Below are 24,441 nucleotides of genomic sequence, written 5' to 3'. Positions count from 1 at the left end.
CCTGACTCTTGGGCAATGTGCCGTCGTGTCTTTAATAACCATGTGTATTCCAGAGGGCATCCGTGTTACATCGCCTCCAAAAGGCTGCCACAGCACAGCATCCCCTCGAGCAGTAACGCTTTAAAGAGGAAAAATACCTTACAGCACAATAGCTGGTTACTTATCATTCTCTGTGGTGTTGCTCCTTGGCCAGCGCCAATCAATATCTTTAGGGGCTGTGGAGTAGCCTACTTTGTCTTTGAGAGAGAACTGACCAGCTCCCTCTGGGGAATCTCCTGGTCTAATGTACTGATAGTGTGTATCAAACAGAAATGGCAAAAGCAGCACAGCTACTCACAGGCTATTGCACTTGCAGGGACTCCTGCTGAGGCCCAACTGCCCAGCCCTTTAGCCAGAAAGCACTCACTCCTCCCCTCCCAGCACCTGCATTGTTTGTTCCTGGGACTGTCCTGTCCCCAAACTCTCCCCTGGTGACCCCTCAGCCCAAGGACCCCCAGCTGCACAGCCCCCTCCTTCCTGAGTATGAGCTAGCTCAAGTGACCCTGAGTATTAACCGCTCTCTTGTTCAGCTGATCTGCAAAGGAACTCCTTAGCCGGGTGTGTATGTAGCCTTGTTCTCAGGTCTAGCCAAGCTGTGATCAATTCAGGATCCCAGGGTGGGGGCAAGGGTGGTTTTAACCACCTTTGGGGTGTCCTTATTCTGAAGCCGGCTGGGATCCACTTTGGTTCCCAGCACAACTTGGAGAAGCAGTGGGGCTGACCTAACTTGCCCTCAGTTGCCTGTGGCACCACGGGGTTGTTCTATCAGCTGGGACTAGTCGGAGCATAAGGAGCCTTCAGTCATATCCCTGATGCCAACAGCTTTATGCCACCTAGGGATTCTGGCTGTGCTGGGGCAATTGCCAAGCAGCTAGTGGCCCTTTGCGCAGCTGGAGATGTGCAAAGGGACCAAAGCATCAAGCCGAGAGCGCTCTGCGGGAGCAGCAGCCACTCCAGTAAGATTTTGACACGGCTCCATCGTAGGTTTAACCCTTTCTGTGGAGCGTTCCAGGTCTTGTAACCAGATCCTTCAGTAATTGCCACCTTTGACAGAACAGTGTTTTCCAGCATTTGCACCATGTGGCCCAGCTGTTCTTTCTCAGACCAGCCTTGATTATTATCATGATTGTTGTTATTCACACAATGCCAAAACAGGCTGGGCACATTCCACACGGAGGTCAGGCCCCGTGCCAAAGGGAAGTCCAGAGATGGGTGGGGGGAAGGTGTGCTGCAAGACCTTTTCCTGCTCTCTGCATGTGCGTGCGAGAGAGAGAGCGAAAGACTCTTGCCTGTTTGCCCATAATATTCTCTCTTGTCTGTATAACACACGTCTAACCAGCTTCTGTTCTCCCTTTTCTCGTCCAGTTTAGATCTTTTCTTCCACTGGCTCTTTGACATTCACTTCTTGGATGAGGCAAATATCAAGTTCCAGTGAGTACTGGCGGGTGCTGAACATGTGTGGAGCCGTGTTTGTGTGGGGATGTGTGTACACGTGTAGATTAGGGGGAGCTGCATGCACAGCTGGGTATGTACAGGGGCAGACGAATTGCATTTTGCACTGTTGGTGGTTTTTGGCTGTAGTGTTTTGGGACGCCCCAAGTTTTGGCCCCCATTTCTGAGCGATCCCCTGAGCAGAAGGGGCTGCAAGCTCATGGACCCAGCAGTCCTGCAGCTGTCATCCCCTGTGCTGCTGGGCAGCAGCTTGGAGTGATTCGGGCATGAGTCCTGCAGCCACCAGCCTGGCACAGCTCTTCTCTGGCCATCTGCTTGGGGCACATCTCATTCTCTTCCCTCCTTGTTGTTTCCGGGGGCAGGTGCGTTTTCCTCCCTGATAACGGCGCTTTTTTTGTCAACTACGTCATCACGTCCAGCCTGATTGGGACAGCCATGGAGCTGCTGCGCATCCCCAGCCTCATCGTCTACGCAACCCGCCTCTGCTTCGCCAAGTCTGAGCCAGAGCGGCTCCACATCAAACGGGTGTGTGGCTCTGCTCCCTGCACACCCACACATTGCCCATCTGCCACACCCGCCTGGGAACTCAGACCCGCCAGATCCTGTCTCCACTGTCCTGGCCAGAAACTCAACTTCTTGTACTCAGGAGGTGGGGCTCTGGTCGCAGTGCCTCTGGGGACAGGTCCGTGGCCTAGGGCTGCTCCAGGAGGTGGGACTCTGGTTAGGGTGACCAGGTGTCTGGCTTTCGAGCGGAACACCCGGTCGTAAAGGGACTCTGGCAGCTTCCGGTCACCACCGTCAACCGAGCCGTTAAAAGTCTGTGTGGCAGTGCTGCGGCGCTAAGACAGGCTAGTCCCTACCTGCCCTGGCTCCACGCTGCACCCCGGAAGCAGTCAGTAGGCCCGGCTCCTAGGTGGGGGCGGGCCACAGGGCTCCATGCACTGCCCCAAGCACCAGCTCCACACTCCCATTGGCTGGAAACTGCAGCCCATGGGAGCTGCAGGGGCAGAGCCGCCTCCTGCACCTCTGACTAGGAGCCGGACCTGCTGGCCGCTTCCACGGCGCAGCACAGTGCCAGGACAGACAGAAAGCCTGCCTTAGTCCCTCTGCTGAGCTGCTGCCAGGGAGCTGCCAGAGGTAAGCCCATGCCTCAACCCCCTGCTCCAGCCCTGAGCCCCTCCAAACCCAGAGCCTCCTCCTGCACCCCAAACCCCTCATCCCCAGCCCCACCCCAGAGTCTGCACCCCCAGGCAGAGCCCTCACCCCCTTGTACCCCACACTCCTGCCCCAGCCCAGAGCCCCCTCCCACACCCTGAACCCCTCTGCCCCACCCCTCCAGCCTGGAGCCCCCTCCTGCACCCAAACCCCTCATCCCCGGCTCCACCCCAGAGCTCACACCCCCAACCAGAGCCCTCACCCCCTCCCACACCCTGACACTGTGCCCCAGCTTGGATCCCCCTCCTGCACCCTGTACCCCTCATTTCTGGCCCCACCCCAGAGCCTGCACCTCCAGACAGAGCTGTCACCCCCTCCTCCACCCCAACCTCCTGCCCCAACCCAGCAAAAGTGAGTGAGGGGGGGAGAGAGTGAGCCACCAAGGGAGGGGGAACGTAGTGAGCGGGGGAGCAGGGCCTTGAGGAAGGAGGCGGAGCTAAGGTGTTCGGGTTTGTGCAGTTCGAAAGTTGACAACCCTAGCTCTGGTGCCAGTGCCTCTGGGGACGGGCTTGTGGCTGGAGGCTGCTGCAGGAGGCTTGGCTTTAGTTCCAGTCCCTCTGTGGCTGCCAGGGGTAAGCTGTGCAGAGGAAGCAATCGGTGCAGGTCTGGGAAGGAGTGGGGCAAGGGAGTGCATCATGTCGCTCAGTAGTGACCCCTACTGGCTGTGTGAAGAGCAGCAGCACCTGGCTCTGAAGGAGAATCCCTTCCATGGTCAGCAGGCGATGGCTGCGCCATGTTGTCTGGGTGGCTTATAAAGGAAGAAGGGAAACATAAAGGACTGGGAGTTGCTGCCAGGCCCTGGAAGAAATGCTGGGGAGCATGGGGCTAGGGGGAAGGCAATGGGCTGGGAGATCTGGGGTCAGTTCCTGACTCTGCCACAGACTCCCTAGGTGAACTGGGACAAGGCCTGTCATCTCTGGGTGCCTCAGTTCTCCATCTGTGGTGTGGGCGCAATATGTCCTTTCTCTGGCTTCCATCTGTTCATGTGGAGTACGAGCTCCCTCCACTATGTGTATGTATAATGCCTAGTGCCAGGGGCCCCGAGCTCACCTGAGGCCTCCAGCTAGTGCTGTAACACACACGATAGCACTAGGCTGGAGGCAGCAGGGTAACTGTGCTGTTGGTTGTGCCTCAGAGCCAAGCCTATGAGTTCCAGTTCGGGCTGGAGTACGCCTGGACCTGCTGCATCTTTGCTGTCGTCATGACCTACAGCATCACCTGCCCCATCATCGTCCCCTTTGGTGAGTGGCTCCTGTGAGCTTCCAGCCCGGCCTTCAGCTGTCTCACCAGCTCCTCTGGGCCTGGCCCCGGGGCTGGAAGCAGCCTCGCCCACATCCATGTTCCCGGGAGAGTCTGTTTGCTCCCTTGGGAGGTGAGATGATCATTAGAAGGCAGCTCTGTCTGGTCTCATTGGCCTCCTGCTGAGAACCCCCACCCCACTGTCATGCAGTGACTGGGGAACCAGCCCGGGTACAGAGAAGTGAGCAGGGATCAGCTGCCAAATCCCCAGTCACCACTGGCATCAATTCCAGGAACTGTTCTTCACGCAGTCCCTCATCCCCTCTCCGAACCGTGGTGCTCTCGCCTCACCCCCCTTTGTCCAATGGTGGCACCTGTCCTGACCCTCTTTCATCCTCCTGGCCCAGGTTTGCTCTACATGCTGCTGAAGCACATGGTCGATCGCTACAACATTTACTACGTGTACATCCCCACCAAGCTGAACCAGCGCATCCACTCGGCGGCCGTCAGCCAGGTGGTGGTGGCGCCCATCCTCTGCATGTTTTGGCTGCTCTTCTTCTCTGTCCTGCGTCTAGGTAGGGTGGACTCAGGGCAGGGACTCCTTCAGCCTAGACCTTATCTGCATCAGGGCTCACTTCGCCAGGGGACGAGCAGCCAGCTAGTGACCATCACCTTCTCATCAGGAACAGGAGGAGGGGGGAATGGGGCAGACAGGGAGAAAAGAAATGGAGTAAGGGTAATGTTGGTGAGACCTTGATTGTACTCACCGTGTGAGGGGAGGGCTCAGCCAGATGGGGGGAGAGCTTGGCTGGTATTTAGGGAGGCCTCAGCCAGAGGTGGGAGAGATTTTGGCTGGTACTCAGAAGCTCTTGTGGCTGGTAGGAAGTGAAGCTGGTGGACTGATACAGACTCCCATGCTGGCTGGCTGTTTTTCTCTGCTCTAGGTCCCATCCGTCCCATCACCCTCTTTACCTTCGTGGTTCTTCTATCCTGCATCCTCTTCTCTTTCTTTGGCCTGTGTCTGAAGAAGCTGCAGCCAAGGAAGCCCTCCAGCTACCAGGTGAGAGAGGGAAGCAGCCGCTTTGGTCCCTGGCCCTGACTCATCATCTCTTTGTCCTGTTTGTGTCTTGCCTCTCAGGGGTCAATATGCACTGAGGTACCTGAGGATTTAGTTGCGTCTGGAGCAGACACAGGGCTGACTCCCCTGGTGCTGCATGGAGCATCTCCCCTCTGCCCATTCACCATCACCAGCTTTGGGTGTGTCTGTGCTGCAGTTGCAGTGGCCCAGCTGAAAGTGGCCCTTCTTGTCTCCAGATCATAGGCTCTGGGCCCCACCCTCCTCCCCCATCAGTGCTCACACCATGGGCAGCACTAGGAGATGCTGCATTGTAAGAGGTGCCAGCGCATTGAGCTCCGTTCTGCCACTAGGTGCAAGTTAGAGCTCACTGCACTTCCCAGCAAACCTGTCTCCTGACATGCAGCCCCCGTAATCCAGACTGTGAGAGCTCAGAGCCGAGGGGCAGCTCCAGCATCCCCCAGCTGCTGGTGTCTAGCCCATCTCTGTGAGCTGTAAAACGAGCTGTGGGTCTAGCTCTGGGCAGGTATCGCTGATGGGCGTGGTCAGTTCAGTTAATCCTAGCGCTCAGTGGCTACAAACATGATCCCTCCCTCTCCAACCCCATGGTCTCAAAGGGCTGTAGGAGGGTGTGTTCCTGGGGTTTGCCCCTACCACTTGTGAGATCTGATCCCTCCCTCCCTCATTGCTTTGTATTCTCCCACCATCTGCCTGCAGATGTCCGAGCAGTCAGAAGGGGCCTTCAACGACACGGAAAGAAGCAGCATCTCCTCAACCCCTAACTCAAATGTGAGTATATCCACTCCCCTGGCCTCACGCGCCAGACACCTCGTTTCGGGAGTCAGCTTCCTGCAGCGTCAAAACACTCTGATGCAACGAACCACTAATGCCTGAGACCAGGAGCACTGCACTGAGACTCCCACAGCGACCCAGATGTGCCTCTACCCCGGCATGGCCACTCGTCTCCTGGTGCGCAGCTCTTGTGAACAGGGCCGGCTCCAGGCACCAGCCAAGCAAGCTTGTGCTTGGGGCGGCACATTCTACGCGGCGGCATTCCGCCCAATCCTAGGGCGGCACGGACGCTTTTTTTTGTTTGTTTTGTTTGCCAATCCGGCCGCCCTTAGGGGGCGGCGGTGCAGAGGAGGGGCGCACCCTGCACGCTCCGTCTGCCCCAGCTGGTGCCAGGTCTGTAGCAAGCCCAGCAGGGCAGCCCGTGTCCTTCCCTGCCTGCCGACCGGAGCGGCACGGAGCCCTCCCGGCAGGCGAGGACGCGTGGCGAGCGCCTCGCTGAAGCCCTGGCCGCCCCCCTTCTCTCTCGCCCCCCGCTCCCTCCCCTACCCCCCCTGCTAGCCAGGGCACGTCTGCACCCTGACACCCCGCAGGGTTTTTTTCCTGCTTTGCCGCTCTGGCTGCCCCAATTTTTTTTTTGCTTGGGGCAGCAAAAAAGCCAGAGCCGGCCCTGCTTGTGAATGGAGGGTAATACACGCACATGCCCCAACCTCACTGGCCAATCAAATCCCACCTTTCATCCAGCCTGGATTCTGAGTGGGACCGGGGTTTCTTTCTGATCCTCGCCTCTAGCCCGTTGTCTGCTTTGTGCCCTAGATGTTCGTGGCCACGGTGCTGCAGGAGCCGGAGCTGAGCCTGACGCCAGCTGCCTCCCCAGCTCATCAGTCCTACGGCACAATGGGTAACCGGCTGGAGCCGGTGGAGAACAGCGAGGAGGGCGGCCTGCAGAGCTTTGAGACGGAGCTGGAGACTGTGGAGGGTGAATTCAGAACCGGGCCCGTGCTGGAGGACCAGGTCCATTACCACTGAGCAGCCGCCCGCAGCGGCAACACCAGCTGGACAGAAACACCGACATCAAGTATTGAGAACGCGGGGGGAACTCCATCTTGTAGGCCCCAAGCTTCCTGAGCTGCCATGGCGTCCCTGCCGCCAGCTCTCAGGCCCTGGCGAGAGTCCAGTGCCGCTAACTGGCCCAGATCCAACACTGCTGAAGAGCAGCGGCTTTTCTGGCCTGCGAGAGCCCAAGCCCCAGTGCTGGGGTGGTGGCCTCCTGCTCATGCACACAGATATTACTGGGGTCTAGGCTGCAGTGGTGGAGACAGAGCTGAACAGAGGGAGAGACCCCCAGGAGGCCTCCTGCTTCCATCCTGTGCTCCAGCTCTGAGCAGCTGGAGCCGATTGCTTAGTGCATCTCATGCTCAGTAGCCTGCCTGCCATCTCCTGGCTTTCCCTTCTCCTGGAATCAGGATCAATCGCCACAGACCTCAGGCACCCCTCTTTGCTTTCCCCACCTTTCCCTCTGGTTCAGCGTCTCTTTGGGAAGAAGGGGTGCAGTAGCGTGGGTGGCCCCCAGACATTGGGGCTGAGGGGGCACAGACCCATTGTGCCAGGGCAGACGTAGCTGTGAATCTTTTTTATCAACATATTTTGGGAGATTGAGGGGTGGGCATGGGCTTGTTCTCCTGCTGCCAAGGGAAAAAGCCGAGAGAGCACCGATGAATGTGTCCAATGCAGATGCAAAGGCCTGCAGCTCCTTGGCTGCCACAGGCACCAGCCAGACTCAAGTGCGATGCCAAACTCCTAGCTTTGTGGTGCACTCACTCGCTGTCCCAAGGAGCAGAGCAGGGCAGGGCAGTTGCCCTTCAGCTAGGCCCCAGTGCCAGGCCTGGGTGGCGTCTGTTCCTCCTCCTACGTCTGCTTGCGGCTGTGTGTGTGACTGCTGAACGCTGTCTTTGTCTTTAGGGCTCCTTGCCTTGGTTCAGCGGCCGATGTGGGGCCCGTCACCTGGCTCCCCCAGCACAGGGTAAGGGAGAAAGAGAGAGGGTAGGCGCCAGGGGGAGAGTGCTGAGGCCAGGATGGAATAACAAGCAGCAAAAGGAGAGTTGTGTGCCCTGAAGCATTAACTCTGTACAGCGGCATGTTCCAGACTGCCGGCTCTTTGGGCATGACCCCGGAGATGCATGTACGCTCCAAGGGCTTAATTAAAGAGGCAGCTGGGAGTTGTGGGGGGGGGGGGCTCTATTCATGCAGGGGCTTATGCATGTGATTGAACAAGCTCCTTTGGGGAACCCTTCTGAGCAATCTCTGGGCTGGAAAAACATCTGCCCCCACCACCTGGACTTGAGAACACATGGAGCAGCCTCACACTGGAAATTCCCAAGATGGCTAACGAACGCTTGCTGTCACTTCGCTGCTGGCTGGTCACCCTCCCCAGCATCTGCTGCTGCTGAATGACCGGCACTGGGCAAAGAGCTAGGGAAAGGAAAGTCAGTGCCAGCCTAGTGACACTGGTAGTAAAGGACTTTTATACTGCCCAGTCTCAGCACCGGTCTCATGGGCTGCTGCACCTGTTTAACAGGTACCGAGCAACACTGCCCCAGTGCTAATGCCGGCATCCAAAGTATGGTTCTGTCCAATTGCCGCAGCAACTGCACGTGGTGCTTATAATCCAGGGTCAGTGACTGCTTATGCCCCCTCACCTCCACCCCAGGCTCATGCTGTTGCCCAGGGAGGTACAATGGGGGGGGGCTCATAAGGGTGGGGTTGGAGTGTGTGTGTGGGGGGGGGTGGTTTGGCTGCAGGGGTGGGGTCCGGATGGAGGGGTGTCTCAGCAGGGGGGTCTGGGTGCAGGGACACTCCAGATGCAGGGTGTGGCTGGCTCAGGTGGGGGAGGGGTAAGGCTTGCGGGGGGGGGGGGTGTCTGGGGCCAGATGCAGAGGGGTTAGGCAGACTGGGGTGCAGCCCCAAGTACAGTGACCCCCCCTCCCCCGTGGCTGAGGCGTGATGGGGGCTGGAAGTGGGTGGGTGTATGGCAGGGGTGCAGACTGTCCTGCAGCCAGGGCAGGATTCTAGGGGTGGGTCTGACCCAGCCTCAGACTAGCAGCTGAACCGGCGTTGCTGCTGTGTGTGTATACGTGCGCACAATGACTTACCTTTGCTTCCCCCTCAAAAAGTCATTTTTCTGCAGGGAAGCAACAAAAAATTGGCTGGGGACATGACTTCTGCGCACACACAGTGGCACAGAATTCCCCCAGGCGTACCTGATCGCCCAGCCTGGTAGCTACGTAGCTGAACATTCACTGAGCTGTGTGGCTGCAGGCTGAATTCAGCCCTGCCAGCAACTTGCTCCAAGTTGCTGGGGGCAGGTGGGAGGGAGGCAGGCATGTGAGCTGCCCTCTGACCACATTACAGAGTCTCCTCCGTCACTGCAGCCAACAAATAAAACTGTGACTTAAAAACAAAGGGTGAGAGAATTAAAAAATATGTTGGCCCCCCTGCTGCCCTCAAAGCAGCCATGATGCCACAACCCTCTTGCAGGAACTGGGTTCTGGGCCCATGGGCAGGGCAGGGCAGTTACCACTCCCCATTCCAAGAGCTGGGCTGGCTGTGGGGATGATGCTGGTGCACAAATGAGGAGCCAAGCAAAAGCAAGTGGGCCTGGTCCCCTTCGTGTGGTTCGAAAGGCTGGGGTCGGGGGGTGAAAGGGGCACAGCTCTGTCCCCAGGGGACAGGACACAGGCAAGAGGGGGAGCGTTTAGTGCTTAGCATCTAAGAAATGTTCTCCAGCGAGCACAAGGTGGGTATGGTAAGCCAGGCCGCCTGTCTGCACCCTTGAGAGTGATGGGTGTTTGGTGGTTGAAAGGAGCGGGGCGGGGATGCTCAGCTCCTCAGGGCCAGGCTCCAGCCTCCCAGGCACCACTACTGTGTCACATTAGCCCTCAGTCATGCCCATAGGTGCCAGAGGGAGCGTGCTGATGGGTGGCATGGGACAGTGGCAGTGAAAAGTCATAATATTACTGAGGCCAGGGAAAGCAGCTCCCAAGAATGGGACTTGGGATGGCAAAATTGGAAGGGGGGAGGGGGACATGAGCTCCAAAAGCAGAGATGCTGGTGCGATGGGTGACCCTCTCATTGTCTGTGGGCACATGGCCACATCACAAACCCCTCCTGGGCTCAGTGCCTGAAGCACTCTTGGCATCTCATAGTCCATGGTAACCCCCATCCCCAGCAGCCATTCAGCCAAACACTCATTTGTCCCTTTGCACATACACCCCCATCCATTGCCCACCTCATACATCACCATGTACACTGTGGTGTCTACACAGCTCCACCCATGTCACCCCAGCCAGCTACTCCCTGGCCACCACCCCCATTCAACTGTGCCCCTGTCTAACCTCACCCTGTGCTGTCTCCACCCACTGGTTGGTCTGGCCCAGTTCTGTGGGGAGGTGGATTGTTCCTTATGCTGCCTCTCCTGTTGGATCCAGTTTGATGCTATCAGCACCTGATCAACTAACCTCAACGCCTCTCTCTCTTTTGCTGTTTCTCTGGTATGGAAGCAAAGTGCCTGTGAGTGGCATGGTGTCCTTGAGGAGCTCTGGCTCCTTGTCTGACTTTCCCTTGGCTGTCACACTATAGGAATGTGCCAGAGTTCTGTATCTTTCTTGTTATTTATTGCTATGACCGTGCCTTGAATAAAATGACTTTGCCCAGTCCTTGCCTGCCGTAAATGGCATCTGTTTACACTGCGCTACGCTCACCTAAGCAGCAGGAAAGGCAGGGAGGTGTGACGTGAAAGACACTGGCTCTGGGGGAGTCCACAGAGGGTTGCTGTTACAGTGCATAAACATAGGCCAGACCCTTTTTAAAGCCAGAGCTTGCATTTGCTCTCCAGCCTCTCACAGCAGTGAGTGCTCCAGGATACTCACTGCAAGACGACGTGGTTCCTCCTCCTTGGTCTAATTTACTGCCCTTTAATAGGGATGAGGTGCTCAGGAAAACAGCTCCCCTTCCTGGCAGCCCATCTGTCCCATCCCTGAGTGACACATGCCCGTCACGTCAAATAAACAGCTCCTGCTTGTGGACTCCCGGCTGGGCTACAGCTTGGACTGACCCAGCACCTGTTCCCTCAGACTCAGACTGCAAGGGGTTGGAATGTGATTGCCCTAGGAAAGACCTCAGCTGGATTAGTTGGGTCCTTCCTGTAATATACTGAACTTCCCAGAGTGTGGGACAGGGCCAGGTAAAGAGTCAATGGGTGTAGAGACTCGTCCTGGCAAGCCACCAGAAGAGGCTGCATCGATTGTGCAGATGGGGCTCCTGGGGCTTGTGCTGAGCCCCATGGAACTGAATGCCCCACCCCTCGTTTTCAGGGGGGCAGTGCACATAGTTAGGAGATAGCAATACTCCCCCTACCACAGACTTGTGACACCAAAAAGAACCATCCCCCAAAGCAAATTGTGCCAATGTGTGACCCTCTCTTCTCTTTTGTTACACGAGGAAGGACAGTGGTGAATTAAATTGTGACATTTAAATTATCAACACTGGGCAACTAGCTCCTAGGTGAGTGGAGCAGTTCCCACCTCTCGAAGCTATTGTTCCAAATTCTCTGCAGACTCACCTCCACTTTGGGGCCCCTCCAGTCACATTTTTGAAGTTTTCATCACAATCAAAGCAGCTAGAGACCTTTTCTTTTCATGACAGCTGAGGGTCTGGAGACCAAGACAGTAGCTTCAGAGAGGTACCAGCGCAGTATATGGACTCATCCCAGCTGGTTCCAAACCCTGGGGTGAAAGTACCCTGCTATGGGCTCCACAGATCCGCTGTGCTGCTCCAGCCAGAGGGGAGAAAAGTTCCCCACTTTGCCTGATCTACCACTATGTCAAACTGGAAGCGCTCTCTCTGCACACCCTTCCCACATGCTTCAGGAGAGGAGGTCTGGGCATTCCGGGAGAAAGAGGAACCAGGTTGGAGTAAAAACATTTTTAGCGAGGGAGCCGATGGGTAAGAGGGGCCATGGTGAAAAAGCCATGCCTGGGGAGTGGGGTGGGGAAATGGACAGAGTAGGGGAGGAGGAGAGACAGAACAAGGCGTATAGAATAATGCCAGATCCGACAGCTGGGCACATTCACATTTCCCTTCACAGCAGGGCTGCAGGGAAGATCTGCTGCTCAATCTGCCACCTATCCAGATTCAGCCTGGGTCCTACCTGGAACCCGGCGCAGCCGCAGCTGCAGTTAGCAAAAGGCTGAAGGCAGCAGCCTAACTGAATGCAAAGGAAAACCTTAGGTAATGCTGCCTGCAGTGGACTCCATGTAAATACTGGGTCATGTAAGCAGGCCTGAGAGCCAACCTCTGCCCTCTGCTGGCTGGAACCAGCCTTGCTCCCATACCCGTGTGGGTACACTTGTGTGTGCTCCCTTCCCCACCCTATCTTGCTTCTCAGCCTGCGCCTCCTTCTCCGCCAGAGCCACCTCCTCCACTCACCAGCTGCTCATCTGCCTGCAACCCAGCAGAGGGGAGCAGTAACAGCTGGCAGAGCAGGCACCACAGCATTGCCGCTGGGAGGACAGTTTTCCCGCAGGGCTGCAGGAGGCGAGGGGGCTGCGTGAGCGTCACACCAGGGGCCTGATGTTAGGTGTACAGGCCCCTGGACCACTGCTTTTGAAATGACAGTAGAGGAGTGAAAATTAATCCCTCCCCCCCCCAGCACGTAGAGGAGCCAAAGTAGCCTGAGAGGCTTTAAAACATTTATCTCCCCTCAGGCCCTCCTGGCCAGGCAGCCTTTCCCCTTTAAGGGCTCTCCCATTCTGAGACAGCTTGGAGCAGAGTGTTGAATGTGGCAGGCAAAGGGTTTTCTTGCTTCTCGCCTTTCCACCCCATCTTATCTAGTGAGAGCCCTTCTGTGCCCCAAAGCACTGAGGGTGCACAAGGCCCGGCACACAGGGGCCTCTGGCTGCTGCTACAGCATTATTCATGCTAATGCTTATCCAGCGCTGCTCTCCTTGGGACTCCTCGCTGTGCTCCGGGCAGTGGGAAGGGGTTACCCAGTGAGCTGTGTGCTGCTGCAGGCAGCCATCTGCCCTGGCAGGCTCACGGTACTGTTACCATGGAAATCAGAGCTCCTGCTTCTCCTGTCATCCTGATTTTAATAAAAAGCAGGCAGGATAGAGACAAATTACCCTGAGCCTCCAGCAATGGAGACTGGGGAGCAGCCTTGACTCGAGAACCAGGCTGTACAGACCTGCGGGGGGGGGAGGGGTGTGGAACTCCAGTTCCTTTACACACAGTGGTTGTGCATCTAGGCGGTGAAGTTCTTAGTGCCCCACTCTGCCCATTGCATAGGCATTCTCAGGAGCAAAGCTCGTGGAGGAGGGAGGCTGGTGGAGCTCACAACCATTAGGATACAGGCAGATATGCCAAACCCACAGAAAAAAAATGCAGAAATTGGGCTTAGTTTTGGCTTAATTGGCTTGTGAGTTGCTTGTTGGGTAGTTTTTGGCTTGTAGCTTGGTTGGCTTGTAGCTTGTTGATTTTTTTTTTTAATTGGCTCCCGGCAAGCGGGGACAAGCAGGGGCAAGGGGGGAAGAGAGTCAGCAGTGCACAGTGGGCCCACTAGTCCCAGACTGCATGCCGGGGGGATCTAGTCAAATAGAGTATTGGGGTTCTTTGGAATTGGTTTGTTTTGAAATAGGATTAGCTTGATTTTTGGCTTATTGTGGAAGTCGGGGTGCTTATTTATCACGTGAAAGTTGACAACTGTGGATACAGGTAGAGTGCATGGCCAGCCCTGAAGTGGCTGTAGGGAAAGAGGTCTGGTGCACCGGACAGGAAACAGATCTGGCCGGGGGGGGGGGACTGTGGCACAGAAGGTCATTTTAGAAGGTGCATATAGGGCAAGGAAAGCCTGGTGGTAGTGTGAGGATCTGATGCAAGTGACTCCATCCCCATGAGAAAGTAGATGTGGCTTTGGTTTTCAGGGATGGCAGATAGGACATGAGTGACAGGTGGGGACAGGTAGAATCAGGAATTGTTTGGGCAGGTGGGGTAGTGGATATTATGAGAATGAAGCTCTTGGGGTTCCCCTGCCAAAAGAAAAACAGATGCGGGAAGGAGAGGTCACCAGGCTGAACTGTTGGCAAACCACAAGTGGGAAGCATGGAAGTTGGTGACAATCCCTGACTGCCTCATCCCTCCCTGGGGATTGTGGGGAGAGGAAATAAGAAATTAACACAGCTTTTGGGGTTGCTGTGGAGTCACTCTCTTTACAAGCAGCAAAGAATCCTGTGGCACCTTATAGACTAACAGACGTTTTGCAGCATGAGCTTTCGTGAGTGAATACCCACTTCTTCGGATGCAAGAATACCCACTTCCATCCGAAGAAGTGGGTATTCACCCACGAAAGCTCATGCTGCAAAACGTCTGTTAGTCTATAAGGTACCACAGGATTCTTTGCTGCTTCTACAGAACCAGACTAACACGGCTACCCCTCTGATACTTGACTCTCATTACAAGTTAGTTAACACTGGCTCCCTCTGCTGATTTTACAGCCCAGTCCCGTTCTTCTCTCACCCCCATCCCGTGAACTGTAGGTCCTACTTAAATAACAGCAATTATTTTGTTTAAGTGTTTCATCACAGAATGGACCATTTCTGGGGGGAGAGAGACAGACCCCAGAGAAATGTCTTTCCCCCCAGTCTCCTCCCACTTAAAGGTTAGCATTAAAGATTTAGTGTAGGTGTCGAGGCCTAGAGCGAGAGCAAGAGACCTCTCTGCACAGTCTTTGTAATCACAACCTCTTGGCTGATAGCTCTCACTTCCCTCTCTCTGAGCAGAACAGGCAGCTCAGCAAGGGTCATCCGACACTAACACGATTGTTTAGGGCACTGATTGTTTAGGGCACTGTTATTCTGCACTTCAGAGCACTCAGTCACTCAGAGAAACCACTCCGCTGATTAGAGTCATTTGCGTGTGAAACTCTCTCACAGCTGGGGCTAAAAAATTACATAATGCAGCCTGATGCAAAATGACATAGCCAAGGCTTGGCCATGGGGGGCATAGCAGAATAGGGTAGAAAGCCTCTTTGGCTAGAGCATCGGTGTGACTGGTGGGCTGGAAAATGCTGCTATGATAAAGGGTTAATTCGACAGGAAAGCCATAAAACACCCTCAAGACTGCTAGTGTGTGCTACAGAGATGACCCTTCTCTGGTCTAGGACGCATGAGCTGTTTTGCTGCACTCTCCAATCCTGAACACTCCTTTAGCCTGTCTCCCAAGTGCATAGAGAGTGGTCAAAGCACGAGGTTAGAAGCCTGCAGGCCTGGGTTTGCTTCAAGACATCCATGCCTCGGTTTCCCCCATAATCAAGCGGGTATAATACCTGTAGAATCTACCTAGATCTCAGGCATGATGCAAGCTCTAGGAAGTGACTTGTAAAGGAAAAAAAGCCTTTTTAGCGTTTAGCTTAGGTACAGTATAGAAGGGAGATGGGGAAAACCACAGTATTCCTTAACCTGAAGCAACATAGCTAGCGTGAATATTTTGCTAGTAGGTGCTTCCAGCAGGGCTATCCCACTGCTTCAGTTCCCCAGCGTAGACACAGCTGACAGCAACTGGAGAATTAGCGCAATGGCATGATCACGGAAGTGAGAGAAGATGAACAATTGAGAGGGGAAGGGATTACTGGTCTGCTGCTCAGAACATTTTGATCCCATTAGGGGCTATTTAACATCACCGGTTAACAAGCCATTAGTAGAAAAAACGTTTTTGTTAAAGATTCAACAGCCTGCCCCTTCCAATAAGAGACATGGGGAAAAGTTACCAATAGACATCTGAAGCCACCGAGCAGTCCTCCAGCAAAGCCAGGCAAGGCCAGACTTGACATTCGCACTATCTCCAAGAGTCACACAGAAATAAAATAAAACCCTCCCGCTCCCACTCCTCTTTTTCAACCTTTCAGATCTTTTATGTTGAAATCATAAATAAGCCAAAAAGGCAGAGACTCGTTTTAAAAAAAATCCTTTGCAGGTCACCTTGCATCAGTCCCTGGCAGGTGTGATTTAATACTAGCATTGTTGCTATACAACTGTCTATTAAACACAGTCCAGACAGGGCTAGGAGGCATACACAGACAGCTGCTTTATTTCTCTTAGGAATTACACAAAACATGGCAGAGAGCAGGTGAGCTTAAGGGGCTATGAAAGCTGGACAGGGGGTCGTTCATACTCACATACATCTATTCAGCACACGCAGTTGCCCACCCAGCCACAGCACGCACAAACAAGTTTTTGATCTCATAGGTTTACAGCAGCAGAGAAGGTATTGGATATGCACTGATCACCTTTCAAAATTCCACAGGGGAGCACTTAACTCTCCCTTCCAGGCACAGCCAGCGCTGTTCTCCTGGATCCAGGCCCAGCTTCCCCCTCCCTAACTAGCCAGGAGTTGCAGGTTAGAGGAGAGCTACCACATCCACCCAGCTTGGCTTCCATAGAGAGAGAGTAGTAAGAGGGGAGATCTGGTGCCATAGTCAGAGTCTGCAGAAGAGGGAAAGAAGAGTGGAGCCCAAAAACCTATAAGGAGAGAAGACGAGGATCCCTCTGGCTAAAAGGAAGCTGCAGCCATCAGAGATGCAGTGAACTCAGTGAGCATTTCATATCCAGGACACCCATACTACCCTCCCTAGAATATGCAACTGAGGATTCTCTAACTGGCCAACTGGCACAGACCTGCTCCAAAACCACAGACATGAGCTCTTGTTACAAGGTGAGGGTCATGAGGGCACTGGGTAGCAGTTACATTAACAGAACAGTGAGTCGTAGCTAGTCCGTGCTCAGATGGAAGATCTGCATGGAAAATCCAGGCCCTGTAGGAAGCAGTGCTGGACGTTCAGTAGGATGTGCTCTTCCCTCAGGCAGTACCAACGCCCCAAACAGGGTGCGCTGTACTTCTGGAGGAGGAATGTCTCAGATAAGACATAAAACCGAGTTCCTAGCCACGTGGGGTCATTTAAAATCCCATGCGACACTTTTCACAGGAATCAGGATCTTATTCCCTGGGTTCAGGTCAAATTCCAATTAAAGTAATTACATTCTACCTCCTGAACATTCCTCCCGTATTTTCAATTGGATATTGGATTCTTACTCAATTCCTGTCCTAAAGTGGGGCACAGCATTGTTGTATGCTGTTAATCAGGCGTCTTATTCCACCCCAGGAGTGGCTGCATTTCAGTGACGGGTAGGAGTTATCCCGAAGGGCCCAGGAAGCTATAAATATATAAATGATCAGTAAATGGGAAGAATTCCAGCTATATTCTCTTTGGCCAAGAACCAGGATGATTTTTGGAAGCTGCTCCCAGGAGAAAGCTGCATCTGTCACTTTAATTCTAATACAAAGTCTGTATTTGTACTTACTTTATGTAATTTACTTTAGGGGAAGACATTTTAAAAAGCACTGGTAGCTGCTGCATTTCAGCTGGCTTTCAGGTTAAATCAGCCAGCCAAGTCACTCCAAATCCAGCCAGCTAGCAGCTCAGACCTGGTAAGAGCCGCCTGACACTAGGATTAACCCAGTTCCACGTTCAAAAAGCTACACTGCTCAGCCTCTCCCTAGGAAATACACACAGCTGTGATTAACCTTACATGAGGATGGGCCTGGGATCTATTCTAGGGCAAATGCAGAGGGAATAAAGAGCAAGGATTAGCCGACCTGCAGTGACTCCAGGAGAATATTTAGGTGGAGAGACAAACTTATTGGAATTTGAGGAAAGGCAGCTTCAGTTTGTGACAAGCTCATTCCATCTCTGCGTGCTGAGCCCAGCTCTACCCTGCCCCCTGGAAGTGGATGCAAGGGCTCATTGTAATTAAGGGGTGGGAACACATTGACCATCGTCAGAGGCAAAGATGTGGATAATATCAAAGCAAGACAGAGAGGGCTACCGAGATGGCCCTGGAATGGGCATGGTTGGAAGGGAGAGTCAACGCTCTCCTCGGAGCTGCTGCTGGGTTCGGAACAGGAAAGCCAGAGCCTAAACTTGCTAGGGCTATTTCCCCTCTTTACGTGCATCCCAGCCACGACTCATGGCTTTCACCACGGCACCATACAGCCTGGTCCAAGCCTCCCGTACGTCCGGGCTGAAGGCAGTACCGAGGCATTTCTCCAGCATGAACAGCAAGGACTCTCCCACTGCCTGCAAACCAAACAGAGGCACCAGGATCAGAGGTCAGATGCCTCAGGACAGCCATGATGTCAGTTTTTCTCCTGCTGAATTTATTCTTCATATCCTTTGTGAGCCTTCCCTGTTGCACTGCCCAGAACAGGACAACACAGCTTCTCTAGCTCCTACCCAACAGGTGCCATGTCCCCACTCCTGCTTCCTCCCTATCTCTCTAATCCTCCTACAATTTTCCAAAATGTCTCCAAGCTGCCCACCCACCTCTTCTTGTGGGCTGATTCACTCCCCACCGACGTCCCTTGCTCCACGCTGCTTTGTACCCACTCCCCTCACGCTCTCAATTGATCTCCCTCATAGCTCCCTTTCTGAAGGGAGCACAATCCAGTGCTGAATGAAGCTTTTCGGCAGAAAGGAGTGGAGGTGAAACTCTAGGCAAGATTATTGATCTACTTTAGCTCCCAGCTGCAGGAAGTCTGCACTCTCCCCTAGGTTAGCACCAGGGGAGGCTGGTGATGACATCTGAAAGTAGGTAGGCAAAACTGAGGCATACTCAGAAGCTATTTACAGCAGCAGGTAAAGATCACAGTGTATCAGACTAAACTGGATAGTCAGAGCCCATCCTACCCTGGGAAGTCTCCACTACATGGCACACCATCCCAAACCCAACCCTCTTTACTGACATGGCAGTCCAGGTGACACCGTATAAATAGCTGATCTGATATGGAACAAACACACTGGCTCCCCACAGAACCTCCCTCATCCAGGCTGCTAGAAACAAACCCGAGAGGGATAATTATCCACCAAGTAATGGGAATTCTAGCTCAGTCTGCCAAAGGCTATGGCTAGTGGCACAAGACATCACACTCAGAGAGGTAAAGGAATGAAGCCGATGCATCTTCAAGGTAACACGCGTGATGCTTTCCATAATCGCAAGTCATTTATCTAGTGTTTCTGCTCCTGCTCATTGGTAGGATGGGGGGAAGCTGGGGTCTGAAATGAGGGATAGGGGTAGCCTCACTACCTGGGAGAGGGAGGGAAGGTGAGCGCTGGGAAAACTGATCACACATCTGGCACTGTCCTGGGCTGAGGTTCAATAACCCTGTGCCAGGCAAATGCAGCCTGAGAAGTAGCTGTATTCCCTTGCAAATGGCACCCTCAGAATCTGCCCATCGAGCTTAGGATGCGGGGCAGAGAGAGCAGGGAATACAACTCAAGCTAGCGCAAATCCACCTAAAGAGTAAGCATGTGGGATTGCTCCCCCTGAGCACGCCCACGGTCACCTTGTAGGTGCTTCAGATTCTGGGACTGCGTTGGGCTGCCAGTTTTCTTGCCCAGCAACAGAGTTAAATAACCCAGCAACATATGTGCAGAAGTCCTAGAACCCAGCTTCATGGCACAATGAGGAAATTATGCACTGCCATTCATGGTGGATCAGGATGGCACCATGGATGAAGCTGGGAGAATGCTGTGGCAGAAGTAGCATGGAGAGAGAAGATGCCTCACCGAGAAAGAATCCACCTTCACACCAACTGCCTGGTGTTTCTTGCCCAAGTTGGTGAGATATTCTTCCAGAGAGGACAAGTTCTCCAGGTGGGTCACAGCAGCATCTATCACCAGCATCACCTGCAGGGGAAATCCAGAGAGGACAGAATTAGCAGAGAACATCTGCTGGGAACAAAATTTTCAAACAGCCTTCTCATCATCAGTCATGGAGCCATTCTTAGCCTGCTGTACAGTGAAGGCCTGTTCTGCTCCATTATGCTAAAGAGCTTGGTCAGAACTTCACGGACCCTGATGGAAACCTGTATTCTATTGAAAAACAGTGTTTTCCACAGCCATCCCCACCTGTGTACGTCATCTCTTTCTTCTGGCAAAGACAAACTCAAGGGCCACATCGTTTCATCTTATGAGGCTGTTATCCTACCAGATCTCACAAGCTAACCAGGACAGCAGGTGGTATGGCAAGTGGTGTTGGTGATTCAATAGGGGGCCCTCTTCTCTCTGTGACACTGTGATGCTGGAAATGTAGCTTGTTGGATGAGACCTGAAACTGAGGATGTGATCACAAGTGACCATTACAGCTCCCATGACCCTTTTGGCAAGCGTTGGTCAAATTCCAACCTGGATAATTACATTCTGCCTCCCTAATTTTTCCTTTCAGTTTCAGTAGAATATGGAATTTTTCTTCATTTCCTGTCACAAACCATCGTGTAGCACTGTAGTGTGTCACTAAATAGCTGCACCGTTCCACCCCTGAGGTGACTGTATTTCAGCGCTGAATGAAGGGATTCTGCTATGCTGCATTAAACACACCAGGATCCTCCAAGATGATATATAGATATTTTATTTCCCCATCTCTATCCTCCATGTCTGAGGATGAGGTGAATGTGTATAACACTGTCCCTCATGATGGGTCCCATGATAGGTAACTTAAGGGGCTGTGGGCTCTCAGGCTCTGCTGCTGCAGCAAGAGAACCTTCAGGAGGAGATCACTGGCCTTTAGTTACAGCAGGAACTTTGCCCATGGCCTCTCTCTCTAGCTAGGGTTCTGTATCATGCCATCACTGTGATATCTAAGTGCTTGTACTGTCCCTGTTCTGTGTGTAGGTAACTAGAGAGCGTTCAGTCTCTACTGTGGTCAGTCCATCATCTAAGCAGCACAAAATTCACATGCACATTTCAGAATAAGAACCCAGTCCTTTGATTTTCATTGAATCAATAACTGCAGTGAGAGCGTAAGGACACATGGCACCCCGCCCTCATTGCTGTACACATGGGGATTTTCCCCGGCAGAACTTCACTAATGTCTCTGTATTTCAGGCAGTGAGTTGCCTGACATTTCATGGCAAACGGACGTAAGAGAGACCTAGCCCCCCAGTGCAGAGTTTGCTACTCAGGGCTTCTCCCGTTCAGGGAATTTGCTCTATACTGTGCATCACTGACCGCATCGGCCTCTTCATCCCTTACCTTCCTAATGTGATCCAGGAACTCGGGTGATGAGAGGCACTCCTGAGGGCTGGAGAACTGTTTGCAATTGTACTGGAAAAGGGGCAACAGGTCAGGGTCCAGATCAAACAACCTGCAACAGAAAGAGAAACGCTGAAACTTTTCACACTCCTCATAAAGTGACTCCACCTTCACCAAGAGGATGACCCCTCCCTCCCTCCCTCTCAATCCATCCATCAGCCTTCACCAGCACTACCCAAAGGGTGACCTGACTTCACCACCAATCATGTGAAAAGCATAGAGTTCTGAAAGGAAGATTAATAATTTGGGACAGTTCAGATCATCTCTGGCTACAAAAAAGCCTGTTACTCTAGCCCAAATCCCCATTCCTCACTAGTAGGTTTATGGCTCCCTAGCATTAGCTCCAAGCCATTGCTGGAATTCATCCTTAGCCTGACCCTGTCTTGGCTGAAATCCTTATTTGTGCCTGTTTGCCATCTCAGCTCTTGCAATTCCCCATTTTATAAATTTCCTGAATCCCAACTCGACCAACTTCAGGAAGGCCCAGAATGCTGCAGCCAGATACCCTAGTGAGCAGGGTCATATAAACCCCTAGCTCACAGACCATCACTGGCTTCCTATTTAGGCGCCTTCCACCAACTTTTTCAGCTTAGAGTCCCTGTATAACTCACATACTGGTGAAATGCGCAAGAGGTCAGGAAGATGCAATGGATTAATGCCATTCCTAGGACTCTGTTGTATGGCAATTCACACAGACATACACACAATGGCCAATTTGCTTTCTCCCTAATCTCCTACAATCAACCTCATCTTTACATTCAGCTGCAACATCCGCCCCCCTTTCACAAAACTTTTAAACATCCCCTTAGATAGCTTCTCTCTTCGGTTCTGTTGGGCCCTGTTTTTTCCCCAGATGCAACACTCCATTCTGCACAGGCTGTGGAGAAGCTGGGAGCTCGTCACAAACTTAGATCCATGATTTTAAAGGACTTTTCAGGTTTTTTTTTTATCTCCCTGCATTCCTCTAGCCCCTAATTTAGGGGCTCATTTGCTTGGAAGAGGCAGCGAGTTGGATTTTCAGCTGTTCTCTCCCATGCACCTTTTCCTCTGTGCTGGGATTGAACCTGGAATTAGTTGATCCTCTCCCCAGTGGCCAGGTCTCTATCTGTGTCTGAAGACTGCAGTGTCACAAACAATTAGGAAGCCACTTAGATACACTCCACAGAGTTGAGCATATACACAAGGAGCGAGCAGCTCTTTAAACATCAGAAATATCTTTTCTGCTAACAAATGAGGATTATCATTGCAAAGGCACAAAAAATACAGTCTTCTACCCCATACACTCTCCCTGTTCTCCTTTTAACAAACTTCTAGATTTAAATGCAAACAAGCTTCTTCATAATCCTGTTCTATCCAGGGTGCAAATCACAACAAATGAACAAAAGGAGCAATGAGATGAAGCCAGAAAAAATAAATCATTCCCAAGGAGAAGAAAGTGTTTCTGATCAGGGATTGGAAAGCTCCCACTGCTTAATTCAGGGATGGTGGTCAGGGAGAGAGGATGGTTAAGAAACAGGCTAGCGAGTGCCCCAGGTGCTTACTCCATATCTGGATGAGTTACCCTGCTATAGATGCCTCCTGTTGCTAGAACAGCCTGTTACTCACCTGGTAAACAAGACGATGCCATGCTGCAGGAGGTTGCTACTCACTTTCTGCCAGCTCTCCCGGATCAGCGCCTGTTCTGTGCTGGATAATCTTCCACTCTCCATTTTACTGTAGAAAGAGGGAGGTTAAGAACAGAGCCAGGCAAACCTTATGCTTCTTCTGAAAGTAACTGCACTACTTACTCTGCCCTCTGAGTTACAGGTGGCACTGATCTCCTAGTAATCCAAGTATCTGGGGCTACCAGTGCCTCGAGCTGAGACGCACACACACCATTCACTCCCTAAGGGCCAAGGATGCTCTTCCCTGCAGAGTGCACAAGACTTTGTGATCACATCTCTGGGATTTACAAATAGAGCAAAAACTCTTCTCCTATCTGCCCTGCCACCTGCAGCCTGGAAGCAGCACAGGTGGTTTAGAAAGCGCCTCTCTCTGAGCAATTAGATGAAACCTGAGTGCCTTGGGGAAGATCCATATTGTTCCCTGGTGTCTACGAGAATGAAGGACTCGTTGCTTTCTAATTGCCCCCTGCGGTTTGGTTACCACACGTTTCTCTGTGTCTCCCTCTCCCAGTCTTTGTGCTGGGTGATAACTGTGCTCCTGACTCGGTCCCTGTCTCTGCGCCTGTCACACACTATCAGGCGCAAGGATCTGGAGCTGAAGCTAGCTCCTTTCCCTTTATCAGCAGCACTTTCCCAGCTGGCTGTCTCGCAGAGCAGCTCCCAGTAGCAACACTTTCACCGATGCTCTTAAAGAGACAGTGTCACTTTTCTTTCCCTCCCTTCCATCAATCTTTTTAAAGCTACACAACAAATAAATAAATATTGTGCACTTTGTTGAATTTTCCCCACACACAAAAAGCAACCATAGACTTTCAGCCTCAGTACATATGAGATGATTTAACCCATTTTGGTTGAAATTTTCCAACCAGCTCTATTGTTCAGATGAAGCAAGAGACACAGAAGGGAAGAAACTTACCCAAGGTCACATAGCAAATCAATGACAGCTCCAAGACTGGAATCCAGCTCTTGCAACGCCCAGCTCTGCTCTAACCATTAGACATTGCTGCCTCTGAATGTCCCCTTTCTTTCTGCTAGTTTCAGTGATGCTCTTAAGGTTACAGTAGCCCCTTGCTTCCTGTCACTTTCATTGACATCCAGAACCCTCTCAGGCTCCTGGTATATCCATTGGTAGGTGCCTCTCGAGATCTGAAATGTAGAAAGGGAACATAATCACATGTTTAATTTAATGGAAAGGAAGCCAGTTATACAGGGCAAAGCATTTAATAATGGACCATAGACTTTTCAGCTGTGGCAGATGCCTTCAAAGTATATTCCAAGTAAAAGCTCTTCTCTTAAAATGGCCTAGTGACTCAGACAGCAGTGAGGCAAGTGCAGAGAAAGGAAACAATCTGGCAGACCTGGGTTAAGGAGCCCCTCAACAGAAAGACACAGTGGACAGATAGCAGAATAATCATTTCAGGTGGGGATTTCAAAAGTGCCTGAGTGACATAGGAGCATGTGTCTCATTGAAAATCATTGCAGTCTGTTCTGAAATTACAAACACACAGCTATTAATGAGATTTATCTTGAGAAGACGACATTCTGAAGGCCAGGAAGCCTGCCCAGTACCTTCAGTATGGGCTGTAAGTGTTCATAAGCAATGATGATACATCATTCCTCAAGAGCATTAATGTTTGTTCCTAGAAGGGAGATATGTTAAAGAGCACAATATTGCATCCCACCACTCTTGTCCTCTCACTGTCTCTTCTGAAGGGCCAGTTCTCTGCTGCTGTAACACCTTTGACTTCAGTGGAGTTAGAATTTGGCTC

At 52.6% G+C, this 24,441-nt stretch overlaps 2 protein-coding genes across 4 annotated transcripts in view; one reads left to right on the top strand and one right to left on the bottom strand.

Annotated features, from left to right (window-relative positions):
* Positions 1 to 8,566, top strand: part of TMEM63C (transmembrane protein 63C) — a 64,660-nt gene extending 56,094 nt beyond the window's left edge. For all 3 annotated transcript variants that reach the window (XM_045015359.1, XM_045015360.1, XM_045015358.1), the window contains exons 18-24: positions 1,405 to 1,470; positions 1,854 to 2,016; positions 3,842 to 3,947; positions 4,353 to 4,520; positions 4,890 to 5,005; positions 5,738 to 5,809; positions 6,626 to 8,566. In XM_045015359.1, coding sequence (XP_044871294.1) covers positions 1,405 to 1,470; positions 1,854 to 2,016; positions 3,842 to 3,947; positions 4,353 to 4,520; positions 4,890 to 5,005; positions 5,738 to 5,809; positions 6,626 to 6,838 — 904 coding nt within the window. In that variant the 3' untranslated portion in view covers positions 6,839 to 8,566. The remainder of the gene's footprint in view (positions 1 to 1,404; positions 1,471 to 1,853; positions 2,017 to 3,841; positions 3,948 to 4,352; positions 4,521 to 4,889; positions 5,006 to 5,737; positions 5,810 to 6,625) is intronic.
* Positions 8,567 to 15,929: 7,363 nt separating this feature from the next.
* Positions 15,930 to 23,306, bottom strand: NGB (neuroglobin). The gene is made up of 5 exons (XM_045012589.1): positions 22,796 to 23,306; positions 22,614 to 22,721; positions 20,949 to 21,060; positions 19,485 to 19,604; positions 15,930 to 17,996 (listed from the first exon to the last, which is right to left on the bottom strand). Exons 2-5 carry the CDS (start codon positions 22,715 to 22,717, stop codon positions 17,850 to 17,852), a joined length of 483 nt encoding a protein of 160 aa, XP_044868524.1. The 5' UTR covers positions 22,718 to 22,721; positions 22,796 to 23,306; the 3' UTR covers positions 15,930 to 17,849.
* Positions 23,307 to 24,441: the final 1,135 nt, after the last annotated feature.

This window comes from Mauremys mutica, chromosome 4 (genome assembly GCF_020497125.1).
Source record: "Mauremys mutica isolate MM-2020 ecotype Southern chromosome 4, ASM2049712v1, whole genome shotgun sequence".
Classification (NCBI taxonomy): Eukaryota; Metazoa; Chordata; order Testudines; family Geoemydidae; genus Mauremys; species Mauremys mutica.
Note: the sequence above shows the minus strand (reverse complement) of the source record. Positions and strands in the feature narration are given on the sequence as shown.